The sequence below is a fragment of the Rattus rattus genome, chromosome 3, assembly GCF_011064425.1.
Source record: "Rattus rattus isolate New Zealand chromosome 3, Rrattus_CSIRO_v1, whole genome shotgun sequence".
NCBI classification, from domain to species: Eukaryota; Metazoa; Chordata; class Mammalia; order Rodentia; family Muridae; genus Rattus; species Rattus rattus.
In genome coordinates this window covers 3,145,804-3,166,234 of record NC_046156.1, presented here as the reverse complement: position 1 = coordinate 3,166,234, position 20,431 = coordinate 3,145,804, and the positions used below count along the sequence as shown (strand labels likewise).

General features: G+C 36.3%; 1 protein-coding gene across 11 annotated transcripts in view; it reads right to left on the bottom strand.

The window, feature by feature from the left end:
- The window catches only part of Lrrc7 (leucine rich repeat containing 7), a 453,319-nt gene that overhangs the window by 333,023 nt on the left and 99,865 nt on the right, over window positions 1-20,431 (bottom strand). For all 11 annotated transcript variants that reach the window (XM_032897090.1, XM_032897087.1, XM_032897091.1 and 8 more), the window contains one exon: window positions 16,736-16,833. In XM_032897090.1, coding sequence (XP_032752981.1) covers window positions 16,736-16,833 — 98 coding nt within the window. Of the gene's footprint in view, window positions 1-16,735; window positions 16,834-20,431 lie in introns of those variants that run through there.

The following is a 20,431-nucleotide window of genomic DNA, read 5'->3' as shown; positions in this document are numbered from 1 at the left end:
CTCATTAAATGACAATGTTTAATTTAATAAGTCTAGAATTTTCCAGATACACAAGACATCATTTCTTGTTTCTCAAGACTTTTAATTCACAGGAACACTTACATATTCTAGAACTGAAAACAGCCTTGTACTGGTTGGAGGTTTGATTCTTAATGGATCCATTAGAAACCACCAAGAGACATGAATTCATAAATACATAAGTGGCTTAAAATGTCATCAACTTAATGACTTGCCTTTTTATTTCATGTGGAAGGTAAGAGAATGAAAATTGAAGTATGTATTTTTCTAAATGAAGATGTCTTGTTACTCCTTAATTAATTTATTCCATGAATAGATATTTGCCAAGCATCTTCACATCCAGCCCTGTTCCCACTGCTGTTAGTGTCTATCAGAACCATAAAGGCATTGTCCTTCCTTCCTCAGAGTTAAGAGTTAACAGCTTATCTTTTTTTTTTTTTTTAGCAGTTTTTCTGCCCAAGGCTGTGTTTGCACTTACACACTTCAGGAAGCTGATGCATCTGACACACAACAGTTTCCCAAAAGATAATCTTATTTCTTACATGCAGAATTTGACATGACAATTTTTAGAGAGGAATTTCTTTGAAACCCGATAGTTATCTTTTATCCATCATTTTAAATCATAAGGACCATCTTTTCTATTTCAATTTAGAAAATATTCCAAGCTGAATGTAGAAGACTTGATTCTACAGTTACAGATGTAGCAGATAGGAGTTCAGGGACCCTAGAGGATGACAGAGACAAACCACAGGGTATAGACAATGATTAGCTTTAAGCTGCAGGGGAAAACTCTCCAGAACTGTATGAAATTCTGAAGTGGGAAAGTTGGTGATTCCAGATCTTTGGGGATGAATAACAGAAATGGCACCATTCAAAAGGGAGTGACCATGAACTCCTGCTACTGACTTCTTAAAGATTTCTAGATTATTGTGACTTTTGTGCCTACTTGTTTCCCTCCATTAGCATCAGAGTGTTATATGAAAGGAGAAATTGTGAGGAAGGGTTTGTGATGTGCTTTCTTGTAAACACACATCTTATTCCTGTATGGGATACATTTTTAAATTCTCTTTAAGTTTTGAGAGACAGGCTTCACAAGGACTTTTCCGAAAACATGCAGTCTTTTTCCTGAACACTAAATTCTGGGGCTTAACTCTCAGAGAGAAGTAGCCTTAGGTTCATAGAGGTCCTAGTACTTGTCAGTCTTTATGAATGGCCACTAGTTTTAAGCAAGTAAGACATGGATATCCCTGCCCATCAGAAGTAGGCCACACCAGGAAGTGAACTCAAGTGGTTCCATGTTTGGCCCTCCTTGATACAACTGTCCAGTGGGACAAATGAAACCTTAGAAAACATCTTGGAGGCAAATTCTCATTTGCCAGGTGCAGCTCAAGGAACTGCAAAAAGTTTAAAGAAGGGAGAGTACATTCAGAGAAGTCAGGTGAAAAGTTCTGTAAGGGAAAGGGTTTAGGAAAGGGACATGTCATGTAATATTGCTTTAGGCAATCATCAAGGCTTATCACTGATGTGGAGTAAATTCTCTTTCAAATTAAGACTTCCCGATTCCTCAAAGCTCCTCTTGCTCCCTTCTCCATCTGATCAAGGAAAATCAGAAAAAGTGGCAGATAATAGGGCTGAGAGAGAAGAGATAGACCACTTACTGTCTTGTCTGCCTCAAATAAGCAAATGGGCATACATGGGATGAAAAGAGAAGGAAGAAATACCTTAAAACTTAATGAAAACTGATGGAGAGCATTTAGACTGAGACAATCTAATTGAAAAATCAAATTTGTGTTTTGTGAGTTAAAGCCAACAGAGGGTTATTTTCTGAGGTTAGCAAATAAAGATATCCCCTTTAAACTCCTTAAATGGAAGCCAAAACTACAGTTGACTCTACATTGTGCTATCAAATGTGGTTGCTTGATATACCAGATATATTTAGCATGAAAACACAATATAATGATCTGGCTATTTTGTTGGGCTAAGAATATATTAGAAGGATTTTTTGATTTTTTTCCATTTTAAAGTTGTTCTTTGGAAGCCAAAATTATACAAGGAGGCACAGAAGGAATTCTTGGTTATGTAAGTCTTTCTGTTCATTTAATAAATTAAAGCATTGGATAAGTCTTATTGCTGAGATAAGGTTTGGACTCAGACTGTGTATTTTTAGGAGATATCCCTTTGGTCAGGAAAGAATGACAACAGTATAACAAAGCACTGGTTTAAAAGGAGTTATAGTACGTGAAGTCCTAGCCAGAGCAATTAGACAGCAAAAAGAGGTCAAAGAGATACAAATTGGAAAGGAAGAAGTCACTATTTGCAGATGATACAACACTATACTTAAGTGACTCCAAAAATTCCACCTGAGAATTCCTAAACTTGATAAACAACTTTAGCAAAGTGGCTGGGTATAAAATTAATTCAAACAAATCAGAAACCTTCCTCTACTCAAAGGATAAACAGGCTGAGAAAGAAATTAGGAAAAAGACACTTCATAATAGTTACAAACAATGTAAAATACCTCGCTGTAACTCTAACTAAGCAAGTGAAAGATCTGTATGACAAGAACTTCAAGTCTCTGAAGAAAGAAATTGAAGAAGATCTCAAAAGATGGAAAGACATCCCATTTTCATGGACTGGCCAGATTAATATATTAAAAATGGTCACTTTGCCAAAAGCAATCTATAGATTCAATGCGATCCCCATAAAAATTCCAACTCAATTCTTCAAAGAGCTGGAAAGAGCAGTTTGCAAATTCATCTGGAATAATAAATAACCCAGGATAGCAATAAAAGAACTTCTGGGGGAATCATGATCCCCAACCTCAAGCTATATTACAGAGCAATGATGATTAAAAACTATATGGCATTGGTACAGAGATAGGCAGATAGATCAGTGGAATAGAATTGAAGACCCAGAGATGAAACCACACACCTATGGTTATTTGATTTTTGACAAAGGACCTAAAACCATCTAATGGAAAAAAAGAAAACAACATTTTCAACAAAAGGTGCTGGTTCAAGTGGCAGCCAGCATGTAGAAGAATGCAAATCGATCCATTCTTATCACCCTGTACAAAACTCAGTTCCAAGTGGATCAAGGACCTCCACATAAAACCAGATACATTCAAACTAATAGAAGAGAAAATGAAGAAGAGCCTCAAACACATAGGCACAGGGGAAAATTTCCTGAACAGAACACCAATGGCTTATGGTCTAAGATAAAGAATTGACAAATGGGACCTCATAAAATTGCAAAGTTTCTGTAAGGCAAAGGACATTGGCAATAGGATAAAATGACAACCAACAGAATAGGGAAAGATCTTTACCAATCCTACATCCAAAAGAAGATTAATATTCAATATACACAAAGAAGTCAAGAATTTAGACCCCAAGGAATAAACTAATTCTATTAAAACTGGGGTACAGAGCTAAACAAAGAATTCTCAGCTGAGGAATATTGAATGGCTGAGAAATACCTAAAGAAATGTTCGACATCCTTAGTCATCAGGGAAATGCAAATGAAAACAATCCTGAAAGTCCGCCTCACACCAGTCAGAATGGCTAAGATCAAAAACTCAGGTGACAGCAGATGCTGGCGAGGATGTGGAGAGAGAGGAAACCTCACCCATTGTTGGTGGGATTTCAAGCTGGTACAGCCACCCTGGAAATCAGTTTGGAGGTTCCTCATAAAATTGGACATAGTACTACTGAGGAATATCCCACTCCTGGGCTTATACCCAAAAGATGCTCCAAAATAAAACACAGACACATGCTCCACTATGTTCATAGTTCATAGTAGCCTTATTTATAATTGTCAGAAGCTGGAAAGAACTCAGATGGCCTTCGTCAGAGAAATGTATACAGAAACTGTGGTACATTGACACAGTGGAGTACTACTCAGCTATTAAAAACAATTTCATGAAATTCTTAGGCAAATAGATGGAACTAGAAAATATCCTGAGTTAGCTAACCCAGTCACAAAAGAACACACATGGTATGCACTCACTGACAAGTGGATATTAGCCCGAAAGCTCTGATATCTAAGATACAATCCACAGACCACATGAAGCTGAAGAAGAAGGAAGACCAAAGTGTGGATGCTTCAGTCTTTCTTAGAAGGGAGAACATATCCAATAAAAAATACAGTGCTATGAGCAAACCTAAAAGAAAGAAAGAAAGAAAGAAAGAGAGAAAGAAAGAAAGAAAGAAAGAAAGAAAGAAAGAAAGAAAGAAAGAAAGAAAGAAAGAAAGAAAGAAAGAAAAGGAGTTAAGCTAGAATTGGAGTTTTCCTTGAATCATAGAGTGATTGGGAGTTTCCTCTCTGGTTGTTTTCACTCTGCCATGGTATCGTAGTTATCAGTGTTCAGTTCTATCATTGAAGACTGAACCATGTGATACACTACAGCTGTGGGCAGTTATATGGCAAGGATACTGTTGGAGGTAATAGAATGGTTGCTCATACTTCATACTTCATGGGGACCCCTTTCTTCTAAACCTGAAAGAAATCTGTTTTCCCAGATGGAAACTCATAGGTTCAGTTCTGAGCATGCAGAGCTATTTGGGCAACAATATTCTGTCCTCTCTGGTGAAGCTAGGCTGGATATTGAGCTTGTTGGATGCTTTCATACTACAAATGACTCGTGTCCTTCTAAGGGAAATACCTAACACTCAATGTGAATTCCTACCATCTTTCAAAGCTTAGTGAATTAACACACAAATAAAAAGTGACAGCAAATTCTTTGGGTGAAGAACAGCTGCTTTGTTAATTTAAAATTCCAAATCCTTTTTTGAAATTATTGCGTGTCAGAGGCTAAAAGAAGAACAGCAAAAACATATGTTTGGATCATATTGGACTTTGAAAATGACCAAGTAACAGGCCTGAGGATGCACAGGATGAATGAGATGGTCTCTGTTTTACTTTTGGAACAAAACAGTGGAAATAAAGGAAAATTGTTTACTTCGGAGGAAGAAAGAGCTTCCCTTAGGGGAAGATTTGCATTTTATAGTCTAGTTTAGAAAGCTATGAAATAGAGAGTAACCTGAAACTTTGTGAAAAGCAGATGTTTAAATAATTGATAGATTGGGATCTGAAGAATCTAAAACAGAGATGTATAAAGGAAGACACAGAGCATAGAGAACACTACAGAAGCTGCAACAGAATTTCTACAACAGTCTGAAAGGAGACCCCCTAGAGGGACAGTCAAGGAAGATATGACAGTGTGGACACAGATAAAAAGCCAACAGTGACAAATGACAAACTATAGGTTGAAAAATAGTGGTGGTAAGAAAGATTCCAGAAAATCTGGACATATTTCACAGGCAAGTGACAGAAAACCAAAAAAAAAATATTCAATGTATTCTTTGGTGAGTTCCAAAAATCATTATTTCTATGGATTCCCATGTTGCCTTGCTTGAAGAAGCTTTCATGAAATTTATGGAATTGGACAACTTCCAAAAAGATAAGACTCAGTACCAGAGGCTTCTCACAGGAAGAGGAAGGCAGAGTGATGAGAGGTCCTCAATGGCTTGGACTATGTTAGGAGTAAGATATTTCCTTTGGGTGGAATTCTCTAACACTGAAATATGGCAAGATTTGAAACAGAAGGGATGATTTGAAAGACTTAGAATTTAAGAATGTCCTATCTTTCATTTGGGGGAGCTCATGAGATCACATTTGTAGAAATAATTTACAAAATATGTTTAAGTTCTAGAATAATGAGTAACTAACAAGAGATAATACTAAGTAATGGTATGTTAACATTGTTTAAGAAGGAGAGAGGTCAACAAGAGGAGTCATTTAAGCTAAAATCAGTTCAGAGACTTGGAAAGAATGTGGCCAAACAAATATCTCCTACAAAGATTAACATGTCAACATAACTGGACCAAAGTACCAGATACTCAGTCAACCTATGTTCTCGATGTTTCTGTGAGGGTGTTTTGAATATGGTTGTCTTGTAATCCAGCAGGCTTTGTGTAAAGCATATTGCACTTGTAATACGGGCAGGTATGTCAGCAGAAGGATAGAGCAGGAAAAGATTGAGCCCTCTCCTGCTAGCAGACATCATTTGAACTTAAATTGCAACACTGGGTTTCAAGCCTGCCAGCTTACTGTGCCTAGCAACCTTCACAATGAGGTGAGCCAATTTCTGAAAATAAATTTCTATATATAGGCATCATGCTAGTTCATTTTCTTTTCAGAATCTGGTGTCAGATAGGCCATAGGGATACATATATAATTATATACGTGCACAATACATACATGTATATATGTGTGTTCTAAATATTATTTGTAAAATATTTATACCAAAACTGTTACCTATATAAAAATCTTACCATTTTCATGGCGACCTCATTTTGAAGAATAAAAAGAAGGTCCACTATGGAGAAAAGCAGGTTTCTTGAAGGAGTATCCCTATTCCCTGCCAGTCCCCTGGTACATACATTCTGAAATAGGGACAGCAGCTTTAGGTACGAGTCAAGTTATTCTGACCATGGAACTGATAAGAATGGCAGAAACTGAATGGACTTGAGTTCTACAGCAACACAGGTAACAGTGGTCACTGGGGCCTAAGGACCAGAGACATCAGCTCATTCAACTGGAGACAAACTAATATTCAGAATACTCATTGTGCTCAGAAAAGAAAGGGGGATTTTTAAGCTTTGAAAGCATGACATACAGAAAAACACTAAATATAAGCTCTGCTAACTTGAGTGTCCAGCACTACAAGTTTCTAAATTTTGCAAAAGACATGAGTGTTTTAACCTTGCCAAAAACAGAACCAGTGTTTTAGTCAACTACTTCCCAGGATGTTACAAGCAACCTTTGAGTGGAAGTTTCTAGTTAATTGCACATGCACAACTCATAGATTATCAACAGTTTATAGAAATCCTTTCTCCACACATCTTCAGCTTCCCTCATTGACATTGCTTTAGTCCATTTTTTTTTATCAAAGTATCAATTACCTACAGATTTGTCATAACTTACTGTGTTTTATTTCTGTTTTCCCGAACTCCGCGAAAAATATCCGTATTTGTCTACTTGGGCTTTCAGTTTTTGTTCATTGTGTATCAATCATTATTCTATAGAAAAGTAGAACTAAGGGAATATATAATATAATACCTATATATAATGAGACTCCTTAAACCTGTAGTACAACACTGCTATAATTACGAGACTGAGAAGTATAAGCACCTTTGTTTGCAAGCTGGAGACCTGGAGTAGACAGCAGTGTGGCTAAAAGGCCTGGAGGTCAGAGGCAAAGGTGAAGGGATGCTAGATCTGTTGTTGCCAGAGCAGCAGGCACCAAAGAAAAATCAATATCCACATGCCCTCAGTGGTGACAGCATGAATCCATCTCTTTTCCACCTTCTTGTTCTCTTCAGACCATTAGAGGTTGAATGATGCTCACCCACTATAGGGATATGTGGTGTAATTTACTCAGTCAACTTATGCCAGTGGTAACCTCTTCTGGAAGCACATTATAGACATATAAAAGTCATCTTTAGCTAAACATTGAATACCAAGTTGACACATAAGATAGACCTTGGCACTATGTATCGTAAGCACCAGGGAATAGAGAAAGGCACATAGACCTTTAGTGTATATTGTGTAAATTAATGAAATTTGATCATATCTGTAGATTGGTAACATGCAGAGCATAGTTTTAGAAGAAAATAAAACTTGATGTGAAGTGTCAAAACTTCCTTTAGAGTGCTCTTGGAATAAAATTTATTATTATGACCTTAGAATGCCTCAATGGGAAGAAGGATCTGGTGTCTAGAGGGCAGTGGAATGCATCCTTCATTTGCTAAACGTTTAGCAATGATTTTTAAATAGATTGGAAGATTAGCATTATTGAGGACCTTAGACATAGAGTTTTCTCTACACTCATCTAGACTCACAACACTGTGTTCCTGCTTGCATCTTTAGAGTCCTTAAAAGTGCATGAGTTAGAGACTTGATTCTCAGACAGTTAATACTGTGGGGGTGGGGTGAGATAGGAAAACTTGGACCAACTTGCTGGTTTGAAATGACTGTTCTTCAATAAGGATTAAGAGACTCAGTTTGTTGCTCCTTTCATTTTACATTTCCTAGCCATAAAATAATCAATTTTGTTCTGATTCCTGCTTCTGTTAAGGCATACAGCTTCTTTGTGGTCTTAGAACCATGGGAGATACTATTAATGGACTGAAACTTTTAATAATGATAATTTCAAATAACCTTTATCTGTCATATTTTCCATAGTAATGGTAAGTTTATTTAGACTGTTACACAAATAAAAAAAGTTAAATTTAAACATCTCTCTCTCTCTCTCTCTCTCTCTCTCTCTGTGTGTGTGTGTGTGTGTGTGTGTGTGTGCGTGTGTGTATATGTGAATATATGCCATGTGTGTGCTCATGCAGCCCAGAAAAGGGCACCAGATGCCCTGTAGTAGGTAGTTATAGTATGTGTGTGAGCTACCTAATATTGGTGCTGGGGATTAAAAATATGTTCTTTGGAAAAACACTGTTTCATAATTGCTGCCATCTCTCCAGATCCTTATCTGACATTTTAAGATTCATTTATACATACATAGATTTTTAAGACTAGAATAATTTCTGGCACTAGGAAGGGAAGCAGTTTACTTGATTTGTAAGTTTGAAGGAGTCCCTACCTTAGTATCCAGCCCTCCCTTCTTCTAGATAGAGCTGATTTCAGTAAAGAAATATTACATCTTTCTTTTCTATGAAAAACTCCATTGTGAAAAACCACAAGCATGTCCTCCAATCTAGTCTTTGTAAAACGTAAGAATGACAGCTAGTATTTAACGTCCTGGCACTTTTTTGAGAAAAGTCAGGGATAATCTGCTGAATATCGCCAAAGTCCAACTATCCTTTTAGCTGTAACTACTGTAGTAATAATTAAGTTGTACCTTTGATAACTACACACTGTTTAAGAAGGCGATTATATGTCAAATGTTATGTTTAATACTAGAGATTAAAAGATGCATAAAATGTGTCTGCTCCATCTGTAAGCATCTTAAAACAGTGGGGGCTGATGAGAGGATAATGAGTACTGCAGTAAGTACTACAGGAAGTACCACACAAATACCCCAGGAACTAAGGAGGTGTTATAGGACGTAACATATAAGCAACACTGGGACTGTAAGAATTACTACAGGAAGACTTAAGGAAGTATATGAAAAACTTGTCTTGTTCAAAGAGTGTCAGGAACAGAGGAGGAGGCTCATCTTCCCCCAAGAGAGCAGAGAGGTACCAGAAATGTGGTGATGAAGGAAGGGATATGGAGCAAGAAAATTTTAAGCCTTGAGGATCTTATTTGAAAGTCTTTTATCTATAACAAATCAATCCTTGACCAAATGTCTTAGATGAAGCTTTCTTGTCAAAGTTTTCCTATCAGTTTTCTTCATTTTACCTGTTTTTTCTTGTCAGAGATCCCTTGTTCTTTGGTTCTTACCAGTCATGAATACCAGTGGTTAAAACTTATTCACAGAGAAGCTCTATGTTACTGGAGAAATTGCACTTCATGGTATGTCCAGTGAAGGTTCAAGTCCAATATAGACAAGTGAGCAGCTAGGCCACAGGTGAGAGAAAAAAAATGATGATGGATGTTTTCTAAACTTGCATCTAATGTGTACTTAGGGGAGATGCTGTAGAAATAACAAGGTAGCTATTAAAGTGAGGACACAATGTCATTTAAGTATGTCCTTTGTTTTGATTTTTTATTACTACCTTGGGTGGTTAAAGTTTTGAAGCATACCTGGGCTACCTCAGGATGGTACTATGTTTTAGTAGCTGTTAATATTTCTAAATTTTAAGAAGATTCAAGCTGTGGATAGGACCTTTCTAATGTCCCTTTACTCTTACTTTTACTTTGTAATAAATTAAAATAGTGGAATATGTTGATTATGTGTATGCCTATAGAATTCAACTGAGTACAATTTCAGCTTTCTAATCGATTGGTTGACAATAAGTAACTGCAACACAAGACAACAAGAAGCATGATGGTTAATAAGATTTTATAGTTCACAATTAGAGATAATCAGAAGTCACTGAATACCTGTTTCCCATGAGTATTATTGCTAAATCATGTATATTACCTATTTGATTTTGTTGTATGATTTATGTTGTAGTCATTTTAAAAGGGTACATTACCATGAGTACTGGGAGGTCTGGTCCTCTCAGATTAATGCAAAAAACAGGACTACTGAACAGAGGTGGAACTTCATATAGAAATAAGAACTTGATGAAGAAAACAAATCTTTTTCATCCAGCGCAGCTGAGATGAAGCTGAATCGAGGACCAGAGCTTCAGAGTCACTGTTTTCTTTGTTTTGTTTTGAGATAGGGTCTGACTATGTAGCTCAGGTTAACCCATGGTTTGTTATTCTGCTTTTATTTCCACTGGATTCTGAACTTTCCAAGTCTTTTCCACCATAGGAGTCTTTGCCTATATTGCATTCACATTCTGCACTATTTCTCTATATTATAAGGCATCTAAGTTGTTATGATGTTTCAATTGTTGATTTGCTGACGTTTTAATCTATAATTTTTATCAAGAGTGACTTTCAAGTTTCCAAATCTTTGAAAGAGAAAAACAAAATTGGAAAAAAATGTCAAAAGACAAGGTAGTTGATTCTAGCTGTAATGCATAAGCCTTCATTTTCAGCTTCTCTGAATGAATGAAATAATGATTGAAAGAACAATTGAAAGAATGACTGAAAGTCCAGGGCTGGCTTGAGCTACAGAATGAATTCAAGACCAATCTAAGCAACTTAGCAAGACTTTATCTCAAACTATTTTAAAGCATGAACAAAGAGGAAGGGTGGTGGGGTGTAGCTCAGTGGTGTGTACTTGTCTATCATGTATAAGAACCTGGGCTTTATCTTCTGTACTGGAATTGTAGGAGCAAAACGATGGTTACAAAATATGAACAGTTGCAGTGACATGGTGTAGAGGGAAACATACAGCCAGAAATCTGGAATTAGACTTGATCATGCCAGGAGTTTGTAAAGTCATTCAAAACACAGGACCAGGTTCATTTACTTCCAGTGGCTAATACCAAGATAATAACATGGCTAAATACAATGAATGACCTTTGCCAAATAGACTGTTAAAATATTTTGATATTTGAAATGAATGCATGGCATAAGTATTTGTTTTAATCAGGTTGTTACCGAACATTTCAGCGTGGTTGAGTCAGAAAGGTGAGGAGCTAAGTGGGTGATGAAATCAAAGAAGCAAGCAGAGGTATAATTCTGTGAGGTCTTAGAGCCTACAGGAAGACCTTTGTCTCTATTGGGTAAAATCCTAGGACAATGTTGAGACAAAAGACTGCCAGACTGCATTTAGGGAAGTCACTTGAGGGAGTGTTAGCACCTTGGAACCTTTGCAAAGGTTATTTGTGGAAGATTCAAATTGAAGTTATGAAATGACAGTGAGAGACCTTGAAATCAAAATATCAAAATGGGTACAAGGCTATGAGAAATGACCTCTAGATTAAATGATTTTTAACACTTTTTAAAAGTGAAAGAAAAATTCTGGGAGAATCTCAAGCTTTGAAGAAGGTATGGCAGACATAGGCTTTGATTTGTAGAGTTTGTATTGTTGGAACAGCTAAGATGTATTAAATCAGCATCTGGATCAATGTTGAGGTATCAATTATGAGTCATATGAATATGGGGCTAGCTGACATTGTGATGAGATTGTGTGTGGGGGAAAGAAGACTTCACACTGCTTCTACAAACGAGTATTTATATCTGGAAAGAGACAGTTGAGTGTTTAAGAGAGTAACCTAAAACATTGGAAGAAAACTAAGAGAGCATTATATTATGGTAGTCATGACCACAGGAGCATCTATGTTAATCTGTTCCTATGGTAAGTTTCAAGAATCGCCAACAGAAGAATGTATTTCTCACAGTTCTGAGATCAAGGTGTGGCTGATTTGGGATCTTGAGAGGGCCTTTTATGGTTTATGGAGGTTCCTTCTCTACATGTATACAGAGTACAGGAAGGATGAAGAAGGGCCCCTCCTAGGGTTCCTTTTATGAAGTGATAAATTCCACTTACAATGATTCTTGGTTGACCATCAAACTGTATCTCAAAACATGCTTCCTACTATCACCTCTCAGTCATCAGATTTTAACAAGTGAATTTTGGAAGAATGTAATCGCTGAGATTATTTATTTATATTTTTAGAAAGCACTTAAAATACTTGAGGAGTTTAGCAAATGACAAAGTAGAAATCTAAGATTGTGCCATGAATGTCACTGCATCTTCTGATAATTTTTTAACAAAAATTATTCTTACAAATGTAGAAAACTGTGAACTTCCTCTAGACGAGAATATGACAAAGATACATTGACTCCAATAAAATTATTTTGAATTAATAAAAGTTGAGATTATCTTGGGTTGTTCTGGTTCAATCTGGTGAAAAGATTGAAAACATGGGCAAGAATCTAACTGGAAAATGTGAGAATAAGCACTCATATTTAGGATGTTATCTGGAATCTAAAAGGTGTTCTCAGATGACAGTGAGCAAAAAGGAAGAGCAGTTGGTTATCAACTCTGTAGAACATAAATTCTATGAGCAGGTTGAAAGCATTTACGAATAGATCTGTCCCAAACTAAGCTTCTGATAAGACTCAAGTTGACAACTTAGGCTTTAACTCTTGACTCACAATTGAGAGATAATAAATGACAATTTAAGCCAATAGATTTATTGTAGCTGGTGAAATGGACATAGAAAATCTTTACACCTGCATCAAGAAGTTATTGATGATCGGAGTGATTGCTGTCCTAGTGGAATGACAAGATTGAGACACCCTTCCCAGGGTTCTTTGAAGGAGCAAGTTTGAAGCAAGCAAATAGGGAAGCCACAGATGGGGGAAGATATTTGGAAAAGAACATAAACATGTATTTTTAGCTGACTGAGGATGTAGTTTTAAGGACATGTATTTATTTGACTTTTTAAAATGTGGAATAACTTATGTATGTCTAAAAGTCTGTTTTTACAGAATTAACTTATTTTTTTCTGGATGTCTGCTCAGCCTTGCTAGATGCAGTACAGCTAGATAATATTAATATTTAAAAACTAGCTAAGAGAAGTATATGGTGACCCAATGTTTATCTCAATATTGAAAACACTATAAAATTAGAGCTTATAAAAGGTAGCTTGAAATATGCCATTTATTAAGACCTTCCACAAAAAGATACTGTCATCTTTATAGACCTCTACAATCCTCTCTGTTTTCCTTGTGGGTAGATGATTCTCTTGGACCATCTTTGATTCTGCTTTTCTGATGTGACAGATTTTCCTTGGAAGGGAGCAGATAGTGTGGGTTGGACCCTAGGCTGAACCTGTGGATTCAGAGGGTGTAACTACACTGTGTTAGGCACAGTGTCAGATAACATGAACCATAATCTAGCAGTTGCAAGGTCAGCTTGACATTACCTATGTGGATCTTGTAGTGCATGGCACATTATTTTTTCTATAAAAATAAATAATATGAATTTTCAGGTCTTGGCATTTCATTTTTTTGAAGCTAGAAGCTCATACATTTTTTTGAAATTTGCATTTTTGATATAAAAACATTCTATTGTTGAAGTTTGATCTTTGTTATGTATTACAGTGCTAAAATAATGGTCCCCAAGGCCTGGTTTCCCCCAGGGACCAGAGAATCTGCACATAGACCCAAGTGACACTGTGTAACTTGATCCCTTGGTGAATAAAATTGTGTACAGTCTATTGCTGGGCAAGAGATAGGTGAATTTTTGCTTCTTGTGATTTGGATCAGAGGCAGGGACCAAGGGGAGAGGAAGAAAGGAAGTAGGTAAAGAGAGAAGTTGCCATGGAGTAGATGAGTTGTGAAAACATGATCAGGAGAGTTGGCCAATTTGAATTAAGAGCAGGCTAGATGGAAAACAGCAAGTTGTAAGGGGTTATTCATGGGGAAGTAGATTATAGTAGCTAAGAGGGTAGATATCTGTCCTGCTCTAGTACATTAAAGGCTTTTTACAAATATAAAGGTTGTGTTTCTTTTGTATGGAAACTGAGTGACCAAAGGCAGAGTCCAAATCCCAGATTTGAGATTAAATATTTACTATGACATTTTATTTTTCTCAAATGGAAGATTAATTTGGCATAAGACCGTAATATTGGTATGCTAAATGAGTCAAAGTTAGAGGGAGGGAAAGAAATCAAGAGGCTGAAAGAAACTTTTTATGTCCCAGGTTCTGTGCAATACCCTTAATATAAATCATCTTTTCATGACAGTCCTGTAAAGCATCGAGGCAAAACTCATCATTACTCTTACTTTAGAAGTTCTTTATGAAAATAACACAGGATAGTGCAGCTAGACATTGTCACATGTGTTGTATTAGAGAATATATTTACCTTCTCACATGCTTCTAAAGTTAATAAAGTACCACAATATTTTGTTTCAATTATTAAAAAGATGGTGTCTTTTTCCCAGGAGTTAATGTTTCCCTATCAGAGCACAGAGGGAACTTCCAATCATATTAACAAGGGGTTATCTGGATCTATCTATCTATCTATCTATCTATCTATCTATCTATCTATCTATCTATCTATCTATCTTAAATTTCATGTGAGGGCTTCCAGCAATACTGACTTTCTTAGATACATATGAAATATGCATAGTCAATATATATAGTTTACACCAAAAACTGACGAGGCTTACTGCTTATAAGTATGAAATATATCTATTGATACCTCCATCATCATTAGTCTTGTGTAGTTGATAGCTTAATCTCATCTGCTATCAATCACTTGCTTAGCCGGTGCTTTTTAGGCTTACCCTTGCATTGCGGTCTCTAATATGGCTTCTTAAAATACAGATTACTACTCTAGCTGAAGAGCAATTTAATTCAGCAAGTTTGGCCACAAACCTTTCAATCTTTGCATCTAACAAATTCTCAGGTGATTCATCTGCTGCTGGCTTAGATGTCACAATATAAGAATCACGTCTTCAGACAGGAGTTCAAGTCTTTCCCAAGACACGTGGGATGGCTGACTCATTATCCAGCACTGAAAAGGCTGAGACAAAAGCCCAGTCTGGGTTATCCAGCGAGACTTTGTTTCAATGAACAAAACCAAATAGATAAATAAACCAAGCACAAGACTTTGGCATTGTTCTGTGGAACATTTGGCCTGAGTCATGACTGCTGAGTCTTTCTGTGCAGGCAAAAGTAGTCTGCACAAATACATGATGTCAATGTTTCCATTAAAGTCATATGTACAGAAATAGGCATCAGGATGAATACCATAGTAAACTGCAGTTGAGTAACTATTGGCCTTTATAATTCACTAAAAAGGGAACTCATGGAAAATCACTATATATTAAATAGCAACTACCTGGGAATCATCGATCAACGTATCCACATATCTTCTAAGTTTTAAAGTTAAATGTATAGGCCTATACCAGAGACGTAGATGGGGTATTGAACCAGAAAAGAGGAGAAATCCTGTTTTCCTACGCATTCAGTAATAGATATAGTACTTAAAAGTTAGGATCTTCATAAGTACTTTTGGCTGAACAGCATCTTCACTTTCACAGTTTAGTTTTTATTGGCTATTGTTTATAGGGTTAAAAGACATAAATTCACATGTAAAAGATCGACACTCTAGTGAATGATAGAAGTTACTGCAAAATATATCTCTTGACTTTACTACACAACACATGGTATAAACACTTCACTTGCTGAGTATACAGGCAATGTATGTGATCCTTACAATTCAAACTACTTTAAAATCCAAATGTAAAGTTAATAATCTACTGTGCCATCTATGTCTGTGAAGCTTAGCATTAACTTTATAGTTAAGAAATGTAAGTTCTTAAAATTGAACAAAATCCAGATGAATGTTTGTCATAATGGAACATAATTTAGTATGCTGAAAATAACTTCATGCAAATACCACAGGAAAAGTTAGTATCATGAGTCATCTGACAAACTTCAAATGGGAATAGCATGTCAAAAGTCTCCAACAATCTGTTATATGCTATGGAATATAAATATTTAAATGAAGTCTCTACAGATGACTACACATTCCAATACAAAATAATTTGAGGCTGGATTAAAGTGTCTTTACAGTGTCATTTATATCATCTACCTTTCAAAACATTTTACTAAATTCCATTAAATCAAACATTTCAATTTGACAAATGGGTCTGCATTTACCCTTAGGCATTTAATTCTCTAGTAACACAGTGTTTTTCAAAGAGTGTGGCATTTTAAGAAAGCAAAAAAAATGTTCAAAAGAGAACTTTAGTGCAAAGGAAACTGTATAATGTTGATTTCAAGCACATTTTGTAAGGTTCTTCACCTCAGGACATTAATATGTATAACATATTGTGGTTTTAGAAGATTTAGAGTACTGTGTAGATTTTTCTGTTCTCATTTAACACAAAATTCAAATGCCATGGGGAGTCATTAAAGTACCAGAGGACCACTCTTGGGAAAATGACACTTGTATTTGTTATAATTAAAAAAAATCAAGTCATTGTAATATATATTTTTGAGTACCTCTCCAATTTGCCTGAGCTTTTGAAAAGTGAATCTGTTCTTTCTGCTTCTTTGTTTGTTTGTTTGTTTGTTTGTTTGCTTCTTTCTTTCCTTTCTTCTTTTTTTCTTCCTCTTTTTTGTGCCATTCACCAAAAATCTACCTAGAACATGGTCAATCTGATTACACATACTTACACTCTTCTTCAGGCCTCTTCCGAAGTGCTGCACGGGCCTCCTTACAAGGACTTCTCTGATATTGTGGGGGATTCCTTCCCCGTATTAGGCTCTCCATCCTATAAGAGAAAGACCAAGAGCATTTTAATACCTGAATCTTGATTGATAATGGAAATATCATATTGAAATTTTATATTGATAGAATTTTTTGTATCCCACTTTGTGCCACTGAGAGTATCTAACTGATAAGATGGAAAGGGAGCATGGAGCATGGTAAACTGGAGAGTGCTTGGCCGTGAAAAGCTCTATTGACTTCAAAAGTTAAAAATATCAGGTGGAACTGGAGAGACAGATTAGTTATGCCAGTGCTGCCCTATAAGCTAAAGAATTGGATTTGATCTCCCAAAACTATGTAAAAATGTTGAGTGTGGTGGCATGCTCTTGTAATCCCAGTGCTGGGGAGGCAGACAGATAGATCCTGTGGATTTGCTGGCCAGCCAGAAAAATCCACTCAACAAGTTTCAGGACAGCAATCCTGTCTCAAATTTCCAAAGTGGATTAAGTAATGACAGAACACTTTGTCTTCTAGCATCCACACGAATGTGCACATATATGTATGTACACACACACACACACACACACACACACACACACAACAATCATGTGGACAAAGTCCACACACAGTCTAGTAAGAGACTCTTAAGACTGAATGTTTGTGTCTTATCCCAATATTTAGGTATTTGGAAGTAATTAGATTTAGAAGTAGATTTAGAGGATGTTATAAGGGTTGTGCCTTCATAGTAGGATCACTGTCCTCTTAAAGTCAAGAGAAAGAACAGAGATTGCTTTCTCTTCCACACAAGTCTAGTGAGTAGACTGTCATCAGAAAGAAGGCTTTACCTTAAAGCAAATCTACCTACACCATGATTTTGTATTTCTCAGCCTCAAAACTATAAATTGTACATGCCCATCATTCAACCATTATGTCTATGATACTTTATCAGACATCCTAATAGGTCCAAAGGGCAACTCTTAAAGAAGAGTAATCTGAAAAAACCCCACATTTATAAAAAGTCTAAAGACACTCATTGGGAAGAAAGAATGTGCATTGAATATCTAAGCGACTAGTCTTCAGGAATGGGCTTTCTGCTTCTTTCCATGCTACTGGGTGAATCTGAAAGGCTTTCTTCATTATTATTATTACTATCGTTTTATTATTACTACCACTATTATTATTTTATTATTAGTAATAATTGCCTCCATGTACACATGCTAATGTACTTGTGTACATGTCTATAAAGTATAAGGAAATGTTTCAGCATATGCAAATATAACTTGAATCTTAGCTCCATTTGAAGCTTACCTTAGGTGAGGGATAGTTATTGATCTTGAAGTAAGGATGGTCATATAGCAGAAACATAAGAGGGGCCTGAAGGAGTTAATATGCAACTTGCTTTAATTATTGTATGTGTGGTAGAGAATCCTGACTTTTGCCGTGAGGCTTAGATATGAAAACTAAATATCCAGTTTTTCAGTTTCTCACTCTTGAGTCAATTCAATATTCAATTTTGATAATTTGATCGAGCAAATGTAATGAATTTCCATGCTACGATAATGATAATGTGAGTATTCACAGGATTCATAAATTCAATATACTAAACTGAGGCAACTACAACCTGCATATGAAATGTCTCCATACATGTGTATAAGCATTTTTTCTAATGCTGAGGATTGAGTAAGGGTTTTAAATATAATAGATAAATATTCTACTGCTTATCTATATCTTTTTAGTCCTTGTATATTTTTAAAAAAATCAGTTTTACTTATTATAATTAAATTCTGATATGAAACAAGAAGTTATACATATTGGAATATATGCAAACCATTTTTGAGAAATCTATTGCTTTTTAAAAATATCTCTATTATGTGAGAACAGAAATTCATTCCAACATAGTTATGGTGGGGAATAGCTTTCAAGGTTCAGGGAATTTGCACTTGAATAGTTAGTTGTAATTGGCATCCAAGGACCTAGTCACCAGACGTTGCATTTTGGGAACACTAAATACCTATGTCAGAAGATAGGCAATGTTAGGAGTAAAGCATGGAGGAAATGGGGTGGAGTTTATGCTGACTGCTGACTGGGAAGACATCTCTTACAGGTGGCATCAGAGAAACTTGCTCATACAGTCTGTGCTTGCTTCTGCTTTTCATCAGTAAAGCAATATCCAGTTCTACTACCTTTTCTTGAGGATCAGATACATCAGCATAGATGAGATGGTTTGTGATATATCACATGGCAACAGGGCAGGTAAAGGAATGGTTATTAATAGAAATCTTAATAAGTAGAAATGAAACTATAAAGTAACATTTTTGTGTCTATTGTGCTAGTAAAAATGTAAAAACTGCCCTTTATTCAGAAAGGAATACCCAGAAACATTTGGCCTGTGGAGAAAAATATCTGAGGAAGGAAATGTTTTATTCATTGAGGAAACAGAAAACACCCCCATGCAGTGAAGATACCTATATTAAGCTGCATTGAGATTCCATTTTACCTCAGCCAAAAGGACTGCCATATAAAGAATTCTCATCTGAGGAATATCAAATGGCTGAGAAGTACCTAAAGAAATGTTCAACATCCATAGTCATCAATGTGAATCAAAACAACCCTGAGATTCCACCTCATACCAGTCAGAATGGTTAACATCAAAAACTCAGGTAACAACAGTTGCTGATGAGGATGTGGAGAAAGAGAAACACTCCTCCATTGTTGGTGGGATTGCAGGCTGGTACAACCATTCTGGAAATCAGTCGGGAGGTTCCTCAGAAAATTGGACATTGCACTACCTGAGGACCCAGATATATCACTCCAGGGCATATACCCAAATGATGCTCTGTCATACAACAAAGACACATGATCCACCATGTTCATAGAAGCCTTATTTATAATAGTCAGACTCTAGAAAGAACCCAGGTGCCCTTCAACAGAGGAATGGATACAGAAAATGTGGTATAGCTACACAATAGAATACTATTCAGCTATCAAAAACAATGACTTCATGAAATTCATAGGCAAATGGATGGAACTAGAAAATATCATCCTGAGTGAGATAACCCAATCACAAAAAAAGATCCATGGTGTGAACTCACTGATATTAGCCCAAAAAGCTCCAATTACCCAAGATACAATCCACAGACCACATGAAGCTCAAGAAGAAGGATGACCAAAGTGCAAATGCTTTAGTTCTTCTTAAAAGGGTGAACACAATATTCATAGGAGGGGATATGGAGACAAAGTTTTGAACAGAGACTGAAGGAATGGCTATTCAGAATCTGCCTTACCTGGGGATACAGGCCATACACACACACACACACACACACACACACACACACACATATATATATATATATGTATACTCAGGTAGTATATATGTGTAGAATACACACACACACACACACACACACACACACACATATCACCAAAACTAGATGATATTGAAGAAGCCAAGATGTACATGCTGACAGGAGCTTGATATAGCTGTCTCCTGAGAGGCTCAACTACAGCATGTCCAATACAGAGGTGAATGCTAGCAGCAAACCATTGAACTGAGAACAGAGTCCCCACTAGAGGAATTAGATAAAGTATTGAAGGAGCTGTAGGGACTTGAAACCCCATAAGAACAATACTAGCCAACCAGAGCTCCCAGGGAGTAATCCACT